General features: G+C 51.1%; 2 protein-coding genes across 2 annotated transcripts in view; one reads left to right on the top strand and one right to left on the bottom strand.

Annotated features, from left to right (window-relative positions):
• The window catches only part of Pi4ka (phosphatidylinositol 4-kinase alpha), a 112748-nt gene extending 92722 nt beyond the window's left edge, over nt 1-20026 (top strand). The window contains exons 33-55 of the mRNA XM_032899855.1: nt 394-552; nt 783-934; nt 2102-2209; nt 4123-4250; nt 6040-6159; nt 6412-6491; nt 6617-6810; nt 7367-7457; nt 8736-8903; nt 9761-9814; nt 11071-11191; nt 13554-13683; nt 14965-15035; nt 15479-15551; nt 15624-15694; nt 17010-17119; nt 17496-17600; nt 17684-17809; nt 18038-18158; nt 18396-18555; nt 19271-19360; nt 19577-19660; nt 19754-20026. Of these exons, the coding sequence (XP_032755746.1) occupies nt 394-552; nt 783-934; nt 2102-2209; nt 4123-4250; nt 6040-6159; nt 6412-6491; nt 6617-6810; nt 7367-7457; nt 8736-8903; nt 9761-9814; nt 11071-11191; nt 13554-13683; nt 14965-15035; nt 15479-15551; nt 15624-15694; nt 17010-17119; nt 17496-17600; nt 17684-17809; nt 18038-18158; nt 18396-18555; nt 19271-19360; nt 19577-19660; nt 19754-19805 (2568 nt within the window). The 3' untranslated portion in view covers nt 19806-20026. The remainder of the gene's footprint in view (nt 1-393; nt 553-782; nt 935-2101; nt 2210-4122; nt 4251-6039; nt 6160-6411; nt 6492-6616; nt 6811-7366; nt 7458-8735; nt 8904-9760; nt 9815-11070; nt 11192-13553; nt 13684-14964; nt 15036-15478; nt 15552-15623; nt 15695-17009; nt 17120-17495; nt 17601-17683; nt 17810-18037; nt 18159-18395; nt 18556-19270; nt 19361-19576; nt 19661-19753) is intronic.
• Nucleotides 20027-22430: 2404 nt separating this feature from the next.
• On the bottom strand, nt 22431-24295 carry Tmem191c (transmembrane protein 191C). Its single transcript, XM_032899853.1, has 10 exons — nt 24126-24295; nt 23849-23972; nt 23719-23769; nt 23567-23644; nt 23361-23417; nt 23218-23277; nt 23021-23085; nt 22870-22942; nt 22725-22765; nt 22431-22643 (listed from the first exon to the last, which is right to left on the bottom strand). Exons 1-10 carry the CDS (start codon nt 24278-24280, stop codon nt 22439-22441), a joined length of 909 nt encoding a protein of 302 aa, XP_032755744.1. The 5' UTR covers nt 24281-24295; the 3' UTR covers nt 22431-22438.
• Between the last annotated feature and the right edge of the window lie 700 nt (nt 24296-24995).

Raw genomic sequence — 24995 nt, 5'->3', positions numbered from 1 at the left:
CTCAGGTACATGGCAGACGTGCTACAACTTGTCCCCTGCCCTGCTGGGCCCCTGAGTTGGGGTGACAGTCAGTTGGGGATGGGGGGAGGCTGGAGGAAGCATACCAAAGACTTAAGTAGCTGCCCTGAGACATGGGTTCTGTGGAACTGTTTCTTACTTTGTTTGCCTTCTAATTTCATCCTTACCATCAGTTTTACTTGTGGTTTTTTTAACAAAGCATTTCATTCTGTAACTCAGGCTGAACTTGAACTCATTACAATCCTCCTACCTCAGCCTGCCAGGTGCTGGGGTCACAGGCATGTGCTACATGCTGAGCTTTATTCAGGAGTTCAAAACTGAAGCAGCCACCCACTCTGCTCTCTGGAGGAGCTGACCTTTCTTTTACATTTGCAGTTCATGCGGGAGATGGCAGGAGCCTGGCACATGACAGTAGAGCAGAAGTTCGGCCTCTTCTCTGCAGAAACAAAGGAAGCAGACCCCCTGGCAGCGTCAGAAGCAAGTCAGCCAAGACCTTGTCCCCCTGAAGTGACACCTCACTACATATGGATCGATGTATGTGCCTTCCCTCAAGCTCTGCTGTGCTTTGTAGGTCAGCCTTGGGGACACTTGGGGCAGGCCAGCACACCAGCCAATCCAGGGGCTCTGACCTGAGAGACTGGTGACCTCTGGACCCTCCTCTGGTCCTCCCTGGCTCCCAGAACTCCTCTCATTAGCCGCTCTCACTGGCACTACAATGAGACTAGCGCACGCCAACTTACACAGCTTGTTTCCCTTCTACCCAGTTCCTGGTGCAGCGGTTTGAGATTGCCAAGTACTGTAGCTCTGACCAGGTGGAGATCTTCTCAAGCCTGCTGCAGCGCTCCATGTCCCTCCATATTGGCGGAGCCAGGGGGAGCATGAACAGGCATGTGGCAGCCATTGGACCACGCTTCAAGTGAGGCTCTATTTCTCTGGGGCATCTGGGTGTCCTGTTACTGACATGTGGGGCACGTGTATAATGTGTAAATGCTGGTAGGGGTTGGTGGGCGTGTCCTGTGATGCTGCTGTGCAGTGTAGAGTAAGTCCTATGGCACTGTCTTAGAACTATCCAAAAGGATTTGTAGAGGACTTGAGAGCATGAGCCTCTGGCTAGTTAAGAGCCTCCCCAACCCCTGTCCCCTAGTATAGTCCTTCTCACTAGAACATGGCCTCTGCTGTCGTCTGTGAGGACCTAGCTAGCATCAGTGTGCTTATCTGCCCAAGCATGGTAGAGGTTCTTGCTTCTACAAGGTGTCGTCTGTCTCTTCCCTGAACTCCTCATAGCCCATTAGAACTACACTTTACCCACCACCTACAGAAAAGGGCCAGTCTGTCACTGATGCTGCTCTAAAGGCAATGGGAATGAGTTATAGAAAATGACCCCTGTTGGGCCTTTCCAATAACATGTAGCCATCACAGAAGTGAGCAGAATTGCCCTCTCTGCCTCTTCTGCACCACCACATTGGAGCAGCCCTCACTCACAAGATTAGCTGGCTTTCTAGATGCACTCAGAAATGCTAGTTTGTCCTCCTTTCTCTGTTGTCCTCTGTTCCCTTGCAGTGCTGGGTCAGACCTCTTTTTCTTCCTTTCATATCCAAAGCTCCCTGGAGTAGATAAAGGCCTAGGGGAGTGATCTGCTCCCCTAGGACTCATTAGCAGCAGAAGCTAGCATCTATACTTCTGCTGGTGTAGACAGCCTCTGTGAAGTGGCTATGCTATACTCTGCTCATCTTGCACCGTGCCTTAGGCCTAGACTGACTGTGTACAGCATTGCCAAGACTGCAGATTGTCTGTGAGCCTAGCAGTCTTTATTGTATAACACCTTCACCCATGCGTAGATTTTTTTTACACCTAAAAGACATAGGCCAGGGGCTCAGAAATTCAGGTTATCATAACACTCCAAAAGGGAACTGAAGGCTAGCTTAGAATACATGAGACCTTGTCTGAAGGGGGTGGGGACCAGCCGAATGGTGATGGTAGTGTTTCTAGGGTCTATATTCAGAGACTCTAGGGCTGGCTTAGGAGAGCATACCTCTTGAGGGTCAGCCCTTGCCCAGGGCTCCCACCTTGTGCTCTCTCTCAGACTGTTGACCCTGGGGCTGTCCCTCCTACACGCTGATGTGGTTCCAAATGCAACCATTCGAAACGTGCTTCGAGAGAAGATCTACTCAACAGCCTTTGACTATTTCAGGTACTACCTTGAGCTGTATTGTGCACATGCCCAGAAACAGCTACAACCCAGCTTGTCTCACCCTCACCCTGTTCCCAGGAAGTTACTTACGTAAGGTTTGCTGGTTCGTGTTCACCAACCCCATGCCTTAGTCCTTGTGTGACTAGATTGCAGTGTCTTCAGCCATGTACTTAGAGCCAGGAGCCAAATGGAATACATGCAGATTGTCCCTTAAGTTGAATTAATTTAAGAGATTGGGGCAAGAGCTCACAAAGCCCTGATTCTGAGGCTCTTCCAGTACTTAATAGTTCCTGGAAGACATAAATATTTTCTTTAGTGGTTCTGTAACTAATTTATTGCCCATATTGGTGTAATAACCCCGTAGCCCTGCTTCTCTCAGCAGCCGTAACTAAACTTGTCAAACAAGGGTTTCAAAGTAAGAGAGAAGGGCAGGGAACAAGCCTGCAGGGATGGCTTAGCAGTTAAAAGCACCTGCTACTCTCCCAGAGGTCCTGAGTTCAGTTTCCACCCCTCATTTCAGGCGACAGAACAACCTCTAACTCTAGATTTTAGTGTTTTTATTTGTCTAAATTAAGAGCAGACAGGTACAGTGGCATATACCTGCAGTCCCAGCTGGGGGTGGGGGTGGGTCTTTAAGCCCAACACTGGGGAAGCAGAGGCAGGCAGACCTCTGAGTTCAAGGCCAGCCTGGTCTACAGAGTGAGTTCCAATACAGCCAGGGCTACACAGAGAAACCCTATCTTGAAAAACAAGTGTCTTAGTCAGGGTTTCTATTCCTGCACAAGCATCATGACCAAGAAACAAGTTAGGGAGGAAAGGGTTTATTCAGCTTACACTTCCACATTGCTGTTCATCACCAAAGGAAATCAGGACTGGCACTCAAGCAGGTCAGGAAGCAGGAGCTGATGCACAGGCCATCAAGGGATGTTACTTACTGACTTGTTTCCCCTGGCTTGCTCAGCTTGCTCTCTTATAGAACCCAAGACTACCAGCCCAGGGATGGCACCATCCACAATGGGCTGGGTCCTCCCACCTTGATCACTAATTGAGAAAATGCCTTACAGCTGGGTCTCATGGAGGCATTTCCTCAACTGAGGCTCCTTTCTCTGTGATAACTCCAGCTTATGCCAAGTTGACACCCAAAACCAGCCAGTACAACAAGCAAGCAAATAAAAAAACAAAAACAAAAACAAAAAACCAAACCTTTAAAAATTCCCAGCATGGTGGTGCATGCCTTTAATCCTGGCACTCAGGAGACAGAGGTGGGCAGATCTCTGAGCTGAAGGTCTATAGACCAAGTTCTAAGACAGCCAGGGCAGAGAAACCCTGTCTCAAGAAAAAATAGAGAGATTAAGTACACACCACTTATTTTTCCTAATCATATAAGTGATTGCTGCACAAAAACCTGCAAATATCAGCTCCCTGAGTCTTTGAAGATGCAGGGTGTATGGGTGTATGTAGAAGGCTAAGTTGTCACCTGTCACAGCAACCCCATGAGTCTTTGAAGATGCAGGGTGTATGGTTGTATGTAGACAGCTAAGTTGTCACCCGTCACAGCAACCAGAAGCTGTAGATGTCAGCCATATAGAGAGGCGGTGTGGCAGGAATGTCCTGATCGAGGCCACCCTGCAGTACTAGGAATATATATAGGGAGTTACAGGCAGTCTGAGCTGTGTAGGTAAAGCTAAGCAGAGAACATAGGTAGTGATGGGGCAGACAGGCCTGGGCTACTAGGATAGCCTCACTTCCAATGGGAATTGGTGACATCACCCTTGCTGTTGGTGTGCTTCAGGCTAACGTCCAAAAAAAAAAAAAAAAAAAAAGTGAATGTTTATGTCGGCTCTCATTGCCTTGTGAGTATTTCCTAGTTCTTGGCTCCAGACACTCAGTCTCCCTCTTGTGATTCTTTGAAGTTGTCCGCCAAAGTTCCCTACTCAAGGAGAAAAGAGGCTGCGTGAAGATATAAGCATCATGATTAAGTTTTGGACTGCCATGTTCTCAGATAAGAAGTACCTGACTGCCAGCCAACTTGTTCCCCCAGGTAAGCATTGCCCTGAACAGCACAGCAACTTCTGGGTGTGGAGTGAAAACAGGTACACAGAAGCGGGAGGGTTGCCTGTGGGTGTTTCTAGAAAAGCCAGACAAGAAAGCAGTTAGGGCACAAGTGAGCCCTGATCTTGGCCATGCCTTATATTGTTGAAAGTCCAGTACTTGCTTGCCCGTTAGCTTTCTTCCTGCCTGCACTGATGCACACAACAAACGCAGTACACTTAAAGCTCTCCCTGGACAAGCTCACTTCCCAGCTGCCCACTGAGTAGGCCAGTATACCCAGATGAATCCAGCATAACCCATTGCCATCCAGCAGGTGTAGACAGATGAGGACACTTCTTAGAGCAGATTCAAGGGCACCCCTTCAGGACAGGCACGGGCCCAACCAGAGTAGCCTGGGCATTGAAGATAGTTTTCTGGGAACAGTGACTCTGAGCTGAGGCTAAAAGGAAACTGTATGTGTGTACACGTGTGTGCACACATGCATACATCCATCCATCCAGCCAGAGTGTACTGGAGCAAGTAGCCTTCCAGGACAGAGAAGAGGACACTCCGAGGAAATGCTGACATGCTGTGCAACAGAAAACCAAGGGAGGCGTCTTTCCATTCCTCTGAACACAGGCTGGTGACAAGCACACAGAGAGGCGAGGGATGGGTTCTCTCGCAAGAAAAGGAAAGAAGCGTTAAAGCACTAGAAGCTAGTTTTCTTTCTTGTTCCATATAGAGTAGAGCCAACAGATTGTGTAGTTTGTCCCCTGGGTGTGCAGATCCCTGCCTTTTCAGACAGTACAGCCAGTGCCAGTGGGCAAGCAGCTGCCATTGCTCATCAAAAACAAAACAAAACAAAAAACCTGTGACAGGGGCTGCAGAGATGGCTCAGTGACTAAGATGGCTAAGTGGCTTCCAGAGAAACTGAGCTCATGTGCTGGCTTACTGCCATCTGTAACAGGAAATACAACACTGTTTTCTGTCCTCCATAAACACACACACACATACACTCATACACATAAAACATTTTTTTGAAACTATTATTTGCTTTATTTTAAAGATCTAGGACAGTGGGGTTGGGGATTTAGCTCAGTGGTAGAGCGCTTGCCTAGCAAGCTCAAGGCCCTGGGTTCGGTCCCCAGCTCCGAAAAAAAGAAAAAAAGATCTAGGACAGTGACAAATCTTAGGAAATTTTCCATGTATTCCACATTAGAATAAAAGAATTCCTGGGTGTTTGGAAAATTGAGTCTGAAAGGGCTTATCCACGGGGCCACTCATCTATCCCAGTGCTATGCAAACACCTGGTCTGCACCACTTGCCTTCTCATGGCTGAGAACTCAGGTTTCTTTATGATGTCTTTTTGATGATGTTGTTGTTTTCATTGTTCTCCAAGACAGAGTTTCCCTGTGTAGCTCAGGCTGTCTTGGAATTCACTCTGCAGACCAGGCTGGCCTTGAACCCAGAGATCTCCCTGCCTCTGCCTCCCAAGTGCTGGGATTAAAGGCATGTGCCCTGCTCTGTGATGACTTTGTTTTTTTTCTGGACGAGGTCCTTCACTGGCCTGGAACTTGCCAAGTAGGCTGGGTTGGCTGGCCAGTGAGCCACCTCTGTCTCCTTCTCTCCAGCATTGGGTGTACAAGGATGCGCCACCACGCCCAAATTATTTACTGTAGGTTGTAAGGAGGTCAACCTTAGGGACCTGTGCTTGCAAAGCTAGACTTGCCAAGCTCTCCTCCTTGGGGTGCCATGTCTTGAACCACCTCACCCAGAGCCTTCACTGTGCTTGCCCACAGATAACCAGGACACCCGAAGCAACTTGGATATAACTGTGGGCTCTCGACAACAGGCTACACAGGGATGGATCAACACATACCCCCTCTCCAGTGGCATGTCAACTATCTCCAAAAAATCAGGTCGGTCAGGCATGGGGCGGCGCCTACTTCCTCAAGCCACTCTTGAATTCCCTTCCTGGTGGAGTGATGGACAGAACAGAGCATTAAACATCACATCTCCTAGATTCTAAAACAGCAGAGACTGGGGATGGGAGAACACATGTCCCAGATTTTTGTTTCAGTTGCCAACATAACCACCAAAAGACAAGACAGAGCAGAGAAATGGCTTCAAAGCACAGTGGCCATGTTTCATCTCTCATCTCTGCTTCCTAGGTATGTCTAAGAAAACCAACCGCGGTTCCCAGCTGCACAAGTACTACATGAAGCGCAGGACGCTGCTGCTGTCACTGTTGGTAAGACCCGTGCCACACCACGCCAGCTCTGTGACAGCGGAACACCCAGAGGTGGTGCTGGGGACGAGGGGCGGGCAGCGCATGACACCTGCAGAGAGTACAGTGGACACTGATTGCTCTCCTAGGCCACTGAGATCGAGCGCCTCATCACGTGGTACAACCCGCTGTCAGCCCCAGAGCTGGAGCTGGACCAGGCAGGCGAGAACAGTGTGGCCAACTGGAGGTCCAAGTACATCAGCCTGAGTGAGAAGCAGTGGAAGGACAACGTGAACCTGGCCTGGAGCATCTCTCCATACCTCGCTGTGCAGCTGCCAGCCAGGTGGGCCTCTCCGTCTACCCAGCCTCACTGCAAGTCCAGGCAGGAACCTGCCAGCTGTATCATAAGAGCAATGAGATATCACATGACTTCTGCACAGGACACTCAGCATACACATGTAGTCTGTACCGAAGCTGTGCAGTGATCTTTATGATCTTGTCAGCTCCTGCCTAGATGCTACAACATCCAGAGCCACCGTGGATGACCGGGGACTGTAGCTCTGTGTAGAGCTCTTCCCTAGCATTCACAAGGCCCTGATTCAGTCCCTGGAACTATTAAAACAAGTGGCAGAGTCTCCGTGTAATTCGTAAAGACTTCCCTCCTGGGAGGTAGTCCACTAAGCCATCTTGATACTCAGAGTGGCCTCCAATTGTGGCATTCTCCTGTCCTCCTTGGGAATGTTGTCATAACTTCTCAGATGTAATGTATTACTTACCCATTTAGATGTCTGTCATACGGTGTTGATCTAAATCCCTCCCCTGAGTTTTCCCTCTGGCTTGTCTGTGGCAGTGAAGGAATGCTAGCAAGGCTACCCAACCCAAACCTCTGTGCACTGTAGGTTCAAGAATACAGAAGCCATTGGAAATGAAGTGACCCGTCTCGTTCGCCTGGACCCAGGAGCTGTTAGTGATGTCCCTGAAGCTATCAAGGTAGCACAGCTCACATATACCAGCTCCAGTTCAAACTAGATCTAGAATGTCTTCCAGAGAGGCCTGGCTACTCCTCATGACTATGACCAAATATCTGACACAAACAACTTGGAGGGGGAAAGTTTGATTTTGACTCCACTTCAGAGAGCTCAGCCTCATATGACTGGGCAGAACATCATGGCCGCAGGACCATGTGCAGGAAGAGGCTGTGCACATCCTGCTGGATGAACAGAAGAGAAGGGATCCAGGCAAAGCACAGCCTCCAAGTACACACCTGCAACGATCCACTTCCTCCACCCAGGCTCCAATTACTTTGCACCAGCTTGAGATAGTACTGCCATATAATGAGTCCTCAAAAGGTTAACCTGTCCATCAGGTCAGAGCCTTCAGGCTCCAGTCCTCTTTGGGCCCCCACGGACATACTCAAAGATGTGCTTATTAATCTACGCATTTCTCAATTAAGTTCGTATTAACCATCATTGCTGAGCCTGGTCAGCAGTACAGGACCACAATCGCACCACTTGGAGATCGATGCAGGAGGCCTGCCTAAATTACAAAGTCTGGACAGCCCAGTGAGACCTTGTCACAGTAAAGTGAACAGGGCACAGTGCTGCACGCCTTTAATCCCAGCAGTCACTGAGGCAGAGGCAGGTAGACCTCTTCAGTTCAAGAGCAGCTCGGACTACAGAGTGAACCTTGTCTCTAAAACAAAATTACTTTATCTATCACACCAGAAAGACTGGGTAACCTCAGTAGTAGGATTTTAACTCCTGGCATTTTCTATTTCTAGCATGTAGTAATTATGTTTATGATAGGAAATATTTAGCTGCTTCAATTCTGTTTATAGATGGGGGTTCAGATACCTCAGGCTAACCTCAAATTCAGATTTGCTAAAGATGATCCTCCATTCTCCGCCTGCCCTGTAGTAATATGTGTACAACCACAACTGGTTTTATGCAGTACTGGGGATCAGTGCTACTAGCCTGGAACACACTACCTACTGAGATACACTGCTAGCCCCTCTACTTGGATTTATTGCAATTATGCTATTTTGTATAACATGTCAGAAGCACTTCCCATTTTTATCATAAATGGCTTTTTATTGTCACCTTTTCTTTTCTTGGCCTAGAGTTCACTTTGTAGACCAGGTTAGCCCCAGGTTCACAGAGGTGCTGGAGTTAAAGGCAGGCCCAAACTCTTAGCCTTTGCTGCAGCCATTCTTGAGCAGGCCATGGCTGAAAGGACTCCTGCAGCCCTGTCTCCTGGCTCTCTCCCCAGTTCCTTGTCACCTGGCACACCATCGATGCTGATGCTCCAGAGCTCAGCCATGTGTTATGCTGGGCACCCACGGACCCGCCCACGGGCCTCTCCTACTTCTCCAGCATGTACCCCCCACACCCTCTCACCGCACAGTATGGGGTGAAAGTCCTGCGGTCCTTCCCTCCGGTGAGTCTGGAGCCCTGTCGGGCTAGCCTAGGGTGTTGCTCTGTCAGTGTAGTTATGTGGGTAGATAAAAGACGGCTCAACCAGGCATGCACCCAGCTGACGTCAGTAGTGGAGACACTTTGGGCTCTGGTGACACACACCTTTAATACCAACACTAGGAGGCAGAGGCAGATAGATCTCTGAGTTCTGGGCCAGCTAGGTCTATTGATGAATTTAGTTGTCATTCATGTGTTTTTAGTTGTGTGTGTTTGTTCATTTGTTTGTTTTGGGGTTTTCTAAAAAGATTTATTGTTTTTTTATGTAAGTACACTGTACACTGTCATTGTCTGCAGACACACCAGAAGAGGGCATTGGATCCCATTACAGGTGGTTATGAGCCACCATGTGGTTGCTGGGAATTGAACTCAGGACCTCTGGAAGAGCAGTCAGTGCTCTTAACCACTGAGCCATTTTTCCAGCTCCTGGGTTTTTGTTTTTTTTTAAAATTGGATCTTTTGATTTTAAAAAGTTCGAGGTTAGTCCCCCAACAGCAAACTTTGAGGGATCCTGGAGGTTTTATGTAGTAGTAGCCTTGTTGGAGGGTCTGAGGCAGGGCGTCTCTGTAGAATGTTCCAGAGCCCTGACTGCTACAGTGTCAGCTCCAGCAAGTCTGTGGGCACTTTCAGTCCCTTTACCTGGGATAAGCTGCACTATTTTGCTTATTTGATTTCATCATTGTGTGTTTCAAGCCTTGGATAGTTTGTTATCCTCTGCACCTTTCCCAGTTCTCCAGCAGGGGGCAGCGTCCTGTTGGCAGGTTCAGGGCTCATTCCTGTTAAGTGTTGTAACCTCTGAAATCAATCTTTCCTCCTGGACAGGATGCCATTCTGTTCTACATCCCCCAGATTGTGCAGGCCCTCAGATATGACAAGGTAAGTGTCCTCCAAGAGCTGCACACTGCTGCCTATGGGCCCTGAACTCAGACAAGCTCTGCACTTCCTCAGGGACAGGACAGGACTGTCCAGTCAGGACCCAGCCCTTCACTCTCACCGCCCCATCCTGAAGCCCAGCTCTGCAGAGTGGGTGGGCTCTGGTACATTTTCTAGGTGCTTCTTCAGGTAGGCAGCTTGTCCTAGGATCCCTTTTGTTGGGTCAGATATCAACAAATTACATGACCTCCCTCAGACTGGCTGTTGTCACAGTGAACTGATGGTTTAGGTGATCTGGTGAGGGGTGTGCTCCACTGCCGTGTCCATCTGCTGAGGGTACACTGTTGTCAGACCCCTCTGGAGTTCCGAGACCCTGGATTCTGTAGACCTGGAGTTGCAGGCAGTTCTGAGCAGCCTGCTGTTGTGCTAGTAACTGAACTCCAGTCCTCCCCCAGAGCATACATGATGGGCCATCTCACCAAGCCTAAGACATAGTCACTAAAACCAGGAGTTAGGGTTAGGGTTAGAGTCATCTCACTGAGAATAGCAGCCTTGTGTGTGAGGACCATGTGTGTGAAAGGACCTGAAGTCAGTCCCTGGCATCCACATAAAAAGCCAGGCATCGCCGCATCACCTGTAAACCCAGACCTGGGGAGCCAGAAGTAAGGGTTCCTTGGGGCCATCCAGCCTGCCAGTTTAACCAAATCAGCAAGCTCCAGGTTTGGTGAGAGACCATATCTTAAACACTGAGGTGAGGAGTGACTGAGAAAGACTCCAGTGTCAACCTGTCACATTCCCACACAAGCATATACATACACCAAGTGCATGTACGCACCAGAGAGAAAAAGAACGAGAGGAAGAAAAAAACTGGAGATACCAGGTAATGGCAGGAAACAAATGAAATGGAGAAGAGATCTTTAAGAGGCAACTGTCCGTGTGTGGATGACATGCGCTCTGTGTGCCTGCACAGAGCTTTCTGGACCCCGTCCCTCTGGGATCGTACCCTGTACAGCCGCATAAGTGGGCTTTGGGCACCTCGCCTACTTGTCTTTTGTACTTGATAACAGCAGAGACTGAGAACCCTGAAGCCAGGCTTGCAGTGTAGACTTTATGCCATGAGCCCCTGGGCACTCAGATTTAGCACTGACTCTAAAGGGTCCATCCACACAGCCAGGAAGTGTACAGAGAGTTTCTCCTTACACTAGGTTAGAAAGGGTCTCCTCCAGGAGGAAAGACTGAGTGTGGCCTTGACCTTGCAGATGGGCTACGTGCGTGAGTACATTCTCTGGGCTGCAGCCAAATCCCAGCTTCTGGCACACCAGTTTATTTGGAACATGAAAACTAACATCTACCTTGATGAAGAAGGGCACCAGAAAGACCGTGAGTATTTTGGTCTGTCAGGCCTCTCTCTCCCTGTATCACCCTTAGAGGCCACACAGGGCTTCAGCTTTCCCAGAGGCCTTGGTGGTCTGTGCTACCCCAACCTGGAACACACATGGTGGAAGGAGAAAGCAGACTTCTGCAAGCTGCCCTCTGGCCTTAACAGATGTGCCATAGTGTGTGTATGTCCACACACACACAAATAACTAAATAAGAAGTAAATTAAAGAGCCGAGCATGGGGGCACGCCTTTATCCCAGCACCTGGGAGGTGGGGCGGGTGGATCTCAGTGAGTGTGAGGCCAGCTAAAGCTGCAGTGAGACCTGGTCTCAACAAAACAAAACCCTCCGTACCCACCTCTTACACCACCAGACCCAGAGTCCCACCTAACCATCATCAGCCAGCACTGCCCCTTTCATGGGTCCACCCTTTGTTTGCTGTGGTCCACTGTAATCGTCAGAATCCTTATAGCCGCTATCACGGCACAGATACCTCACAAGATGTCCTCCTGCATTGACTGTATCCACCATAGCCTCCTCTGCTAACATAGCCAGGACGCCAACACAGCCTCCTGTTCCACCACAGTTTCCACCACAACCAAAGTCCCCTCCCTGACACATGGCCAGATCTACACAACTCCTCTGTGGTCCAGCAGGCTGCATCTCTTGTTTAAAGGGCCTTTCCTTCCCACTTCACAACTGCGGTCATTAACAGTACAGCATTTCTGAACACTTGTCAACTGCATTGTGATCCTCAAAAGTTACAAAAGCAAATCCTCTCTTCTCTCTCTCTCTCTCTCTTTCTCTCTCTCATTTTAGGTTTTTTGGTTGTTTTTTTTTGTTTGTTTGTTTGGTTGGTTGGTTGGTTGGTTCGTTGGTTTTTGGTTTTTTTGAGACAGGATTTCTTAGTATATCTAGCCTTGAACTCACAGTGATCCACCCACCTCTGCTTCCAAGTGCTGGGATCAAAGGTGTGCACTGCAATGACAGCCTTCAAGACCCTGTCTCAAAAAAAGGGAAGGAAGGAAAGAAGGAAGGAAGGCAGCTAGCTGGCTGGGTACGGTGGTGAATGCCATTAATTCCAGCATTCGGAAGCCAGAGGCGGACTGAACCCAGTGAGCTCCAGGCCAGCTGGAACTCTCAGACTAACGACAGCAGCAAAGCCAGGTGTGGTGACATGAGCCCAGGGTTTGGAAGGTAGAAGCGGGAAGATCAGTAGTTCATGCCAGCCTCAACTTCATGAAACCTCCTTTTAAAAGGGGACCGTGCCGCTGAGGCTGTATCTCAGTTGGTAGGATGCTTGCCTAACATGCACAAACCTTAGGTTTGTACTCAACACCACCTAAAACCATTGTGGTGGTGGTTGTTGTCATTGTTGTTTAAAGGAAAAGGAAAACCTAAATTTGATTCCCAGGTTCAGCTCGTGCAGACTGTTCTGTGGCCTCACACGTGTCATGCTCATATGCACCTCCACATGGAAACAAACACCAGGCGTGGCAGGCACAGAGACTTGTACTCCCTGAGCCGAGGTACACAGGTCCTTGGGGCTGGCTAGCCCGCCAACCTAGATTCATCAAACCACAAGCCAGTGAGAGACTCGCAGGAAACAAGGACAGTGCCCAAAGAACAAGGCTAAGGTTGACCTCTGACCTAACATGCACACATGCACACCCCACACACAAAGGAAAGTCTCAGGTAGCCAGGTGCTTCTCAGGACAGTGGGGTCTTCATGTATGGCTGTGGCCCTGCATATCCATTGTTTGCTGTCACGCAGCAATACTGGAAAGGCATATTCTCAACGTAGAGGATAGTAAAGCCAGTCACTGGAACCAGATGGCACCCCGATGCTAGGGACGAGGATTCTCACTCACAGGCCAGCATGAGCACTGTAGCTAGACCCTGTCTGGAAACAAAACAGAGCAGAAACAAGTAACTTGGCAGTGGGAATGTGTCCTAGCTGATGGAATGTTTGCCCAGCATGCATAGTGCCCAGAGTTAAATCCCCAGCACCAGTAACTAAACTGGGAGCCACGGCACACAAACATAGCCCTTGAGAAGTAGAGGCACAGGGGTCACAAATTCAAGGCCAACCTTGCTACCCTATCTCAAAACAAACCATTGGTGGTGTCACCTAGGGCTCTGTCAGGTGACTGGTGCACACAGTCCCTTCCTTGAGCTTTGCTTCAGAGGCTAGCAGGAGCCTATAGCACAGCCAGTGTCTACAGCAGAGGGAGAAAGGATGGTATGCTATGACCTCGATCAGGTCTAGAGTCTTTTCTACATGCCGGCAGCTGCTGGGCTGTCTAGCAAATATCTTTAAAGGTCTCTGTGGCAACCATAAACTCATCATCTTTGTCTCCTCAGCTGACATTGGTGACCTTCTGGAGCAGTTAGTAGAAGAGATCACAGGGTCTCTATCAGGCCCAGCCAAAGATTTCTATCAACGGGAATTTGATTTCTTTAACAAGATCACCAACGTGTCAGCCATCATCAAGTAAGTGGCTACTCTTGAAAGACTGTTTTCTAAGATGTCTTGTTTTCATCCCAGCTACTCTTTGGTGATATCAGCCTGGGCTCTCCACGGGTGTGGCTCTCAGGAGCACTACCCATTTGTATGGGACAAGGCAGAACATCATTGACATTTGCCACTTGCCCAAGGTAACCTAGGGAGAAGAGCATTGGGCACAACTCTTCTCAGCTTCTTCCACTCTCTAACCTGCCCTCAGTGTGTGTGCAGGCGGCTCCTGCTGCATTCCTTGTGAGCCCTCACCGTGTTACAGGGGCCATGACCACAGACACTAAAAGGCTGGGAAGTGCGTCACTACATCTGAGGTGACCACTGTAAGAGGAACAGCGCAGCCGGACATACTGGCATATGCACATCTTTAATCCCAGCACCATCTCACTGTGTGCTTGACATGTAGACTGTAGCAGAGAAAGAATGGTGTCCCATAATTCCCTGCAAGGCTGTAGTACCAGTGAACTAAAACTCCCCATTGGAGAATTTTTTTTATGGGGAAGGGGTTGAAACAGTATCTCTCTAAATAATCCTAACAGTCCTGGAACTTGCCATATAGACCAGGCTGGCCTCACAGAGATTTGCCTAACTCTGCCTCCTGGGGCAGGACTAAAGGCTTACACTGCTATGCCCAGCCTCGCTGGAGAGTTAAAGGTGAGGACCTATCCTAAACATACTAGCCTTTGGGGAAAATTCCCAGGTTCAAATCACAGCAGGTAGATACATGTCCAGGACATCATGATACAACAACCAGAAAGTTCCAGTCACCCTCAACCTCACCCTTAGCTGGCCTAGGTCTCAGGGGCTTCCCAGTGAGGGTCACACAGTAAGTTATAGAAACAACATTTCAGCCTACATCTGTGTTGGCCCCCACTTACCCAGTCTCTCCGTACCTCAGCAGCAGCACACATACCATAAAATGTGAGGACAGAGGTGTCAACAAACAGTCCCACTTCAGCCCCTACCACCTTCTGGGCCATCTGGCTCCTCTGAGGAATGCAGGGCAGACATTGCTATGAATGGTTTCCTGACAGCTTGAGCCTGGCAGAGCCAGGGGTTGTATGGTTCAGTGAAGAAGACGATGTCCTAAGCAAAAACTGGAACCAGTTTCTGCAGGAGACATAGCAGAATCTGTTTTTGTTTGTGCGATGTAACCCAAACTGGCCTCAGATTCACTATGTAGGAGAGGATGCCCTTAAGGCAGGCCTCCAGACGTGAGGTTGGGGCACAGTCACCACATCCTGTCTTATTCCTCAGGCCCTACCCTAAAGGCGATGAAAGAAAGAAGGCTTGTCTGTCAGCCCTGTCTGAAGTGAAGGTGCAGCCTGGTAAGCTGGCGTCCTTAGGCCAGGGAGGCAAGAGGGAGCTACCGGCTTACATGGGGCGAGGCCGGTGTGGTGGGCCAGCCAGGTGCATCCACACTTAGGCCCTTTAGCATACAATACCACCGGGTGAGCTTCCTCCTGTCTGCTTACCGGAAGTGCTACCCTGATACTGACCCGGGGCAGGGCAGGTTGATCATGAAGCTGAGACCCAGAGCACTCTGGGGAAGCTTGCCCTGGGAGACTGGGTTCCTTTGCTAGATGTCTGGAGGGATTATGAAGGGTCGGTCAGGAAGGACAGACTCACAATGGGCATGAACAAGCCAGGGCTGCTGCAGGCAAGGGAAGAGTCCCCTGCAAGGCGGGCTCCTCGTAAGGGGGCGGGGCATGTGAAGCCTGTGTGGGGACGTGGGCGTTACATGTACCTGTCCCTCTTCTGTGCCTCCCAGGCTGCTACCTGCCCAGCAACCCTGAAGCAATTGTGCTAGACATTGACTACAAGTCAGGGACACCAATGCAGAGGTGAGCACTGCTGCACTTAGCCGCCTCACTCGGGAGTCTCTGCTGCTGTCTCATGCTGTGTTCTTTTTTCAGTGCTGCAAAAGCGCCATATCTTGCCAAGTTTAAGGTGAAGCGATGCGGAGTGAGTGAACTTGAAAAAGAAGGTCAGTAAGGAGCTCAGTGCAGTATGAGTGTCTCTCCTCGGCGGTGCAGGCCTGTTTCCAGCATCCTAGACAGGCGTCTGCAGTCATCTGCCTGCAGACTCACTCTTCCTCTGAAAATGGCAGGGTGCTGTGCAGTAGCATCTGCTTACCCTAGAATCTGTCACCCAGAACCCCATGTGAGTCCCAGTACTGAGCCTCTGTGGGACACACAAGTTGCTTCAGGCTCTTACAGAAGAGCATAGTCTGGGCGACACATGGAGGAATGTACATCCTCACAGATCTGGAGGCTGGGCCAGTATGGAGATGGGTGTGCTCCAGCAAGGGAGGGAGGGTCAAGTTCTGGGCTGGGTACTCTGAGGCTCTCCAGCCCTGTGGTTGTAGGGGTGCTGTTCAGCCCACTCCCTCTCTGCCTGTCTTTCTGTCCCTACAAACTCTTTTTTTTTTTTTTTTTAAGATTTATTTATTTTTTTTTTTTTTGTTTTTTTTTTTTTCAGAGCTGAGGCAAGCGCTCTACCACTGAGCTAAATCCCCAACCCTTAAGATTTATTTTATGTGAGCACACTGTCACTATCTTCAGACACACCAGAAGAGGGCATTGGATCCCATTACAGATGGTTGTGAGCCACCATGTGGATGCTAGGAGTTGAACTCAGGACTCTGGAAGAGCAGTCAGTGCTCTTAACCGCTGAGCCATCTCTCCAGCCCCCTACAAACTCTTTTAAAGGACACTTTTTGTACAGTTATCATATAGTATGGTTTGGTTGGTTTTTGTTGGTTTTTTGTTTTTTGTTTTTTTTTGGTTTTTGGTTTTGGTTTTTCAAGTCAGGGTTTCTCTGTATGGTGATGGCTGAACTGGACCTTGCTTTATACACCAGGCTAGCCTCAAACTCAAAAGATTGACCTGCCTTCTGAATGCTGGGATTTAAAGTGTACGCCAGTACTATCCAGTACTATCCAGCTTAGTATGACTTTTTTAAAAAAATGATGGCATCTTCAAATACCTTAATTCTAGATAAGGTCACATTGTGGTTTGGGGTGCAGACTCTGTGGGACTCAGGCCAATATGGAGAGGTGTCTTAAGTAGCCTGGCTGTGTTCTAGCCCTGAGTCTGCAGCTTGGGCCCTAGGGGCTTCTTTTCAGATTCTTATAAACCTGTCTATTCTGTGTTCCTCGGGAAACTCCTGGCCCAGTGACTCCATGTAACCCTTAGTGCTTTGCAGAACTCACTCTCAGTTCAATCCCAGCCATTCTAGGCCCCTGGGAAGCCCCCTTACAGCAGTCAGGCTCACAGATGGCAACCCTACCCCACCCACAGGTCTGCAGTGCCGCTCAGACGCAGAGGATGAGTGCCGCAGGCAAGAGGCTGATGGCAAGAAGATCTGCTGGCAAGCAGCCATCTTCAAAGTGGGGGATGACTGCCGACAGGTGACAAAGCTGGCCTGACTTATGCTGGCAGGGCAAGGCACCACCCCTAGTGTCACCAAAGAAGAGACCCTCATGTTGTGAAACGTGACCCTTTTCTTTATTTGATTCGGGTGCTGCAGAGGCATTAGAGCAGACACAGAAGCCCCTCCCTCCTTCCAGCCCCACCCTTCACCATTTTTAAAGGGATATCCTCACTGGCAACCCCATGATAGCCCAGCCTGACTGGGCAGTGAGGCTAGACCCCTAGATTCTTTATTTGGCCAGTCTGCCCCTCCCCCTGCTGGCATCCTGTGTGAGCCCCCAGGACACTAGTTTCTGAGTGGTCCAGGAACCGAGGAGAAGACACTGACTACATCCTGTGTCTTCTCCGTTCCAGGACATGCTAGCCCTGCAGATCATCGACCTTTTCAAGAACATCTTCCAGCTGGTTGGCCTGGACCTCTTCGTTTTTCCCTATCGGGTAGTGGCTACTGCCCCTGGGGTGAGTTCCTGGGCAGGGCGGGCAGAGAGACTACTGCATCCCTGCTCCCACCTAACTGTCCCTTCCTTTCCTTCCTTCCCCAGTGTGGGGTGATTGAGTGCATCCCAGACTGTACCTCCCGGGACCAGCTAGGCCGCCAGACTGACTTCGGCATGTATGACTACTTTACCCGCCAGTATGGGGACGAGTCCACCTTGGCCTTCCAGCAGGTAGCTACCCCAGGGCCTGCCTCAGTTCACCCAGTATCTACCTTCTGTCTTCCTCTATTAGGAGCTAAGTCCGCCACCCATAGCTTCCTCACAGTGTTACAGAAACCTAGAACCCCAGGCCGCAGAAAGTGCTGCTGTCTCCACACCCCACACAGCTGCACCCACTGACCTAGCTGTGCCTCCGGTGTGGGCCACAGAGCGAGGGTGAAACCACAGACCTCTCCACAGGCGCGCTACAACTTCATCAGAAGCATGGCGGCCTACAGCCTCCTGCTGTTCCTGCTGCAGATCAAGGACAGGCACAATGGCAACATCATGCTGGACAAGAAGGGACACATCATCCACATCGGTCAGCAGGCTATGTCCGCGTACCCTCCCTGTGCCCAAAGCACGATGCTATGCTCCTATAGGGGTGACTGGCCAGGCCCTGGGGAGCTGGGAACTAGAATGGCAGCCCACACTCTTGGTTGAAGTGAGAGCTGCTCTAGCCTGACACTCCCCTGCTTCCTCCCTGCCTTCTCCACTGCTTCTGTCCATTTGTGGCTGAGTCCTTCACCCAGTTCAGGCAGTTTTTGGGATTTTGCAGACTTTGGCTTCATGTTTGAAAGCTCACCGGGTGGCAACCTTGGCTGGGAGCCAGACATCAAGCTGACAGACGAGATGGTGATGATTATGGGGGGCAAGATGGAAGCCACACCCTTCAAGTGGTTCATGGAGATGTGCGTCCGAGGTTATCTGGCTGTGCGGTGAGCCCATGAGCAATGTGGAAGGGGTGTCAAGCTGGGAGAGTACGCGTGCCCCCGAGGCAGTCGGGATCAGTGGCACTGAAGTCCTGCACTCACATGAGGTGTCTTACAGACCTGTAGCCCCCACTCTGCGAGCCCCACCCCTCACCCTGGCCTCTCGAGGCACCTGCACATGGCAGGCAGACACTCAAACATGCACACACGTAGGGTCTCACCATAGCTCTGGCTATCCCGGAAACACTGTGTAGACCAGGCTATAGGCTAGGCTCACAATGAAACAAGATAAATCTTTTTAAGTGAAGGGCCTTGCACTCGGGTCACCCATCTCACCTGTATGATCAACTGAACCTCTGAACCCCAGCCACATCTTCTAGCCTCCCACAGCTGACCCTGCCATGCCCCAGCACCCTTCCCTCTGGGCTTCCTGGCTAGCCTTTCACCATAGCCCCAGCACCACCAAGGCTACGTGAGAGACTGCCAGCAACCAGTTGTCACACAGGGTATCACTTCAGCACATCCCAAATGCTCTTGTGGCTAACACCAGACAGAGCATCTTTGAAACCACTGCTGGAAGCCTGCATAGTGGAGAGGACCACTCAGCCATACAGAGCTGTGCGTGGTTCTGCAAGCAGCTTGTGTGGGAAAGTGGCAGCTAGCCAACAGGACCAAGAGCAGGGTGCCTCACACTGGTTGTCCCCACCCTCTGTCCCCACAGCCCCTATATGGATGCAGTCGTCTCCCTGGTTACACTCATGTTGGACACAGGCCTGCCCTGTTTCCGTGGCCAGACAATCAAACTTTTGAAGTAAGTACCAGAGTTGTCCATCTGCTGGAGTTCTACCTAGAAATGCTTTATGTATCCTTGGATCCCCAGAGAAGATGGGGTTTCTTGAATAGCCATATGGACGTGAGCTCCCCACATGGCCTAATAGTTGCTGGAGAGGGTTAGGGAGCACACTAGACACAGCAGAAGGTCCCTCAGCAGGACCCGTTCCCACAAACACCTTTCATCTCCGCCCAGACACAGGTTCAGCCCGAACATGACAGAGCGGGAGGCTGCAAATTTTATCATGAAGATCATCCAAAACTGTTTCCTCAGCAACAGGCAAGTCACTCCCTGTCCCCAAGTCCCTGTTCCCCAAGCAGCTGGGGAGGGCTACCAATGGTGAGTCTTCACTTTCCTGGCTTGGCCTTGCAGGAGCCGGACCTACGACATGATCCAGTACTACCAGAATGATATCCCCTACTGAGGAGACTGTACCTGAAGCCTTGAGTGTCACAGAGCAGCTTGTACTGTCACCATAAGCCTTGGGTGTGGAGGTGACAGGCACATGGAACTTGGATACACAGGTGTGAGTCTTTCTCACACTGGACACATTCCCTATTTGTTCACCCATCTTACTATGTTGGTACATGAAGTATTTTCCTGTGTAAACATGAGAAATTGACATAAAAAATAAAAACCCTAAAATGTGCTACTTCTGTTTGTTAGGTCACCAAGACTTTGTCCTTAGTCAAAGGTACCCTTTGAATCCCTGGTCCTTCCAACTCACACCTAGCTTAGTCTTGCTTTGATTTGGTCCTGAGGATCAAACCCAGGGCCTGTGTGTGCTGGGCAGGCACCCGCATCCCCTAGCTATGCCCTAGCTTGTGACTGTTGGGATGAATGGCTCCAAGCAGGAGCCCTCTCCCGAGAGACTTTCCTAAGCAGGTCTGCGCCTCTGTGTGTCTGCAGGCCCTATATGGATGTGGCCGTTTCTGTGGCAAGTCAAGCACCAAGTAGGTGCGTGCCAGTGTCTCATAAAGTAATTTAAATTGGAATAGAGTCTGCAGTTCAGTGGTTAAAGCACTTGCCTACCGCATACAAGGCCCATCCCCAAGAGTCCCCACATATCAGTCAGTAGATGGGACTGGAAGCAGGGTAGGGGTGGGGGAGAATAAGAAAGCAAAAGTGAGAGGCCAGGGCGGCTACACCGAGACCCTGGCACAGAACTCTCAGCCTAGCTTTGTTTGCTTTTTGTTTGGCTTTTCTAGACAGGTTTCTCTGTGTAGCCCCGGCTGTCCTGGAACTCACTCTGGAGACCAGGCTGGCCTCAAAGTCACAGAAAACTGCCTGCCTCTGCCTCTGCCTCTCTGCCTCTCTGCCTCTCTGCCTCTCTGCCTCTCTGCCTCTGCCTCTCTGCCTCTGCTTCTCTGCTTCTCTGCCTCTGCCTCTGCTTCTGCCTCTGCCTCTGCCTCTCTGCCTCTTTGCCTCTGCTTCTCTGCCTCTGCCTCTGCCTCTGCCTCTGCCTCTGCCTCTGCCTCTGCCTACTGACTGCTGGGATCGAAGGTGTGCGCCCCCATTGGCCAGCTGTTTTTGGCTTTTTGTAAGATTATTTATGTCTGTATGTCTGCATGTAGTTTGCGCACTATGACTTTGGTGGTTTGAATAGGTCTGGCACCCATAGACTTGTTTGAATGCTCGGCCATAGGGAGTGGCTCTAGTAGGAGATGTGGCTTTGTGGGAGTAGGTGTGGCCTTGTCAGAAGTGTGTCACTCTGCGGGCAGGCTCTGAGGTCTCAAATGCTCAACCTGTACACTGTGGCATAGTCTCCTGCTGCTGCCTGTGAATCAAGATGTAGAACTCTCAGTTCCTTCTCCATTACCATGTCTGTCTGGACACTGCCGTGCCTCCCACCATAACAATAATGGACTGAATCTCTGAACCTGCAAGCCAGCCCCAATTAAATGTTGTCCTTTATCAGTGCTGCCGTGGTCATGGTGTCTGTTCACAGCAGTGCAACCCTAAGTAAGGCACTGAGCATACCTGGTGCTCGGTTAGGGAACAAGAAGGCATTAGATTCCCTACAACAGGAGTTAGAGTGTTGTCAAACACTGGTGTGAATACTGGAAGCTGACCACCTAGTTTCCTGAGACAGTCTCAGTTAGCTGGAGCTCACTGATCTATACTTGTCTCTGCTCCCTAACAAGGGTTACTGGCATTACCCAGCTGACTTTTCTACATTGGTTCTTGGGGTCAGACTCAGGTCCTTGTGCTCACAAGGCAGTGAGAGACACCAATGCAAAGAGCTGATGGCCACTGCATGCTACAGAACCTTAAACACATCGGGTGCGCTCTCCAGGTTTAACAGTCCACTCCAAGGAGGGAGTCGCCAATGAACTTAAAGGAAAAGCCGTAATTGTTTAGATGCTCTGGTTATAGCTTAGCATTCACAAGCACTAAGCTGAGTCCAATCCCAAGGCAGAATAAACCACCCTTGGTGTCCACTCAGGAGCAAGAAGATAGGTCAAGGCTCAGCTACACTGTGAGTTCAAAGCTGGGATGAGACCCACAAACACCTGTAAATAAACAAGTACTTTAGAGCTTATGTGCAGGATCAAAATTCAACCCAGATTCATTTCCACTCAGCAGGACATTCCTCATATACAGCATGTTCCCTGCGAAGCCCACAGTGGCAAGCATACACGACCCGGTGTGTTCATGCTGTGAGGGAGGAATGGTGAACTCAAACCTGCCCAAGAGAACCCCGTAGACCTCGAGTAACTGAGTAGAGTAACTGTATCCGCATCCAGAAATAATCCACCCGCTATGGAGGGGATCGGAGGGGATCCGACAGGCCAGCACCCATCCTGCCCAAAACTCGGGCTCAAAATAGCAGACAACCCCCTAGAGGGGTCGCGCTGACGTTCAGCAGCCAGGGCTGTGAGAAAGGACTACCTCGGAACGGAACAACCCGTCGCGCTGCTGACAGACACCCCCTACACTCCCGGTGACAGGGTCGCTGAGTCACACGAACTTCCCCCGCCCTCTTCACACAGACAGGCACCGCAGAAAACACAAAGGAGACAGAGGTGTAGGCGGCCGAAGCCAGCATAATGCGTTCTAGGCGGGCAGCAGCCCGCGAGCACGTAGCTCAAGCAATGGCGACAGCGTGTAGCGAAGCCGGCGGAAGACCGCGTCGGAGCCGAGACTCTGGAGCCCCGGGCCGATGGCGTCAGGTCGTGCCAACACCAAGTAGATCAGCGGCAGCACCAGGAAACCCAGCGGGAGCAGCAGCAGTGTCTGCAGTGCGCTCAGCGCCCACAGCCTGCAGAACCACCGACCGACAGGTGGGTGGTGGCTCTGGGACCCGGAATCCGGACCCGCCCCTCACCCACGCGCCACTCACCTGAGGCTCCCCGCGCCCGCCCCGCCGAACAGCCGCTTTTCCTGCAGAGAAAGGGCTGCATCTAGCTTTCTGGGCAGCCGCTAAGCTCTAGCCATCGTCACCAGCAGGTCCCAGCTCCAGCCCGCGCTCCCCAGCCCACGCTCACGCAGTCAGCCCTGGCCACCTCCTCCATAAGTGAGCCCGAGCAGTCCTGCACTCGGCGAGGCTGTGAGTTCCACCTACAGGACAGGCGAAGCTGTGAGTTCCACCAGGCCGGGCCTAGCGCCTCCCGACGCCCTTCAAGTTTCAGTCCTTACGGTTCTGAGCCACTGCGCGTAGCCTCCAGTGCAGCTGCTGCTTCCATCACCTTCCCCTGCAGCTCCTGAAGGATGATGGCAACAGGGACTCAGGGCAGAGGGTGAGCTTCTATGTCTCGAGTCAGGGAGTAAAGAAAAAAGGGTGGAGGCCACAGGACATTTGGAAGAGAATGGCTGTCAGAATAGAGAGGCCGCACCTGCAGGACTCCACTCTGCTCCTGGAAGCTGGCCCAGGCCTCTTCTGTGCGCTGCGTACCCTAGAAGCCAGGGATTGGTATGAGCGTCGCGAGGACAGGCCCTCCCCACACGCCCTCCCCTGAGAGTCCAGCGCCAGACGTACCTGCCGCAGGTCCTCGGCCTGCATGCTGAATTTGGCCTCCGCCAGCTCCAGATGTTTCTTCCGGAGGATTCAAGTGATGTCAAGAACCTGCAGGCCTCGCACACCGCTGGGCCTCGAGGCTCGGTCCCTGGCCTTCAAGGCCCATACTCTGCCCACGTGTGCGCGCATGCTCCGCCCACAGCCCCGCCCCGGTCCCACCCAAGTACCTGCAGCGCCACAAGCTGAGTTCCGAGTTGCTGCTCTGCTCGCTGTTGACTCAGCTGTTCCCCTCCATAGTAGAAAAGCTGGGGACCGAACTCATGAGAACCTGACTCAAGGGACTTGGGGACGCGTACGTGACCTGAGACAGCGCACGTACCTGGCTGGACAGTTCCTCCCACTGTTCCTGCAGCTTCCGATTGTGTTGCTCCTGAAGACAGGGCCCAGGCTGTCTAGGCCTCTCCTCCAGCCTAGCCACCCCGGGCCCCACCTCTCCCTCTTGCCCGCACCAGGTCCTGCCGGTGCTGCTCCGCGGCCTCCAGCAGCCCACGAGCCCGCTCCGCACGCTCCCGCGCCGCCTCGCGTGCCTCCCCTCGAATAGCTCGGGATGTTTGACTTCGTCTTCGCTGCAGGCTACACGGCAGGGGAAATTGGTCTGGGGTGAAACCAGAGCTCAGGATCTTTTGGGATGGAGCCACCACCAGCCTGAGAGTTCTAGACTGAAGCCCCACTGCCTGGAGCGAAGGCTGCCAACAAGCCTGCCCCGGGGTCCCGGTGCCCTCGCACCTGCGCTCGCGCTCCCGCAGCTCGTCCAAGCGCCCGGTGAGGCTCTCGCTCTCGGCTTCCAGCCCACGCACCAGCTCCTCCAGCTCCTGCTTCCGCAGGCGGCCATCGCGGTTGTCCTTCTGCAGCTGCAGCAGCTGCTCCTGCGGCTCAGCCATGGCCCCAGCGCTCTGCCAGGACCTCCGCTGCCTGGATGCCCTGGTGGCCTGCGTCACAATAGGCACCAGGGGGCGCCGGAGCCCGACTGAGACGGATCACACTTTACCAATTTGCCCACATCTATAATTCTATGTCCTAGGGGTGTAGGGGACATGGAGATCAGGAATTCAAGGTCATCCTTTGCTACATACCTTGTTTGAAGCTAGCCAAAGCCACATGGGAATCTGTCTCAAAAAAAAAAAAAAAAAAAAAAAAAAAACAAAAAAAAAACAGTAAAAATATCACAGTCCCAATCTGATTGGTAAAAAGTTACTAATGTTCTAAAGAAAGGCTGTACTTGATGGTTTATGCCTTGTGATCCCAGAATACCAGAGGCTGCGGTAAGATCACCTAGAGTTCAAGGTCAGCCTAGCTGTATAACAAGAAGACCCTGACTCAGAAAAAAAACGAGGACAGTTGAACTACCACAGTTACCACAGTAACTGTAATTACAGGCTAAATCAGGTGCGCCTCACCTTAGATTTTGAGTGACCAAGCAGGAAGTGCTAAAATTTTGAGAAAAAAAAGTTTAAAATTAAGATTTAATTTTTTTCTCCTGCTTGTGTTGCAATGATCATAACTTTGGTATGATCTTAGTAGCTGGACTTTCCCCTAGCACAGCGCCGGGCTGAGTAGGTGAAGGGCGACTGGGTGCTCCAAAGGTGTGACATTCTC

The sequence above is a fragment of the Rattus rattus genome, chromosome 4, assembly GCF_011064425.1.
Source record: "Rattus rattus isolate New Zealand chromosome 4, Rrattus_CSIRO_v1, whole genome shotgun sequence".
In the NCBI taxonomy this organism is placed as follows: domain Eukaryota; kingdom Metazoa; phylum Chordata; class Mammalia; order Rodentia; family Muridae; genus Rattus; species Rattus rattus.
The sequence above is the reverse complement of the archived record's forward strand: the minus strand, read 5'-3'. Positions and strand labels throughout refer to the sequence as shown.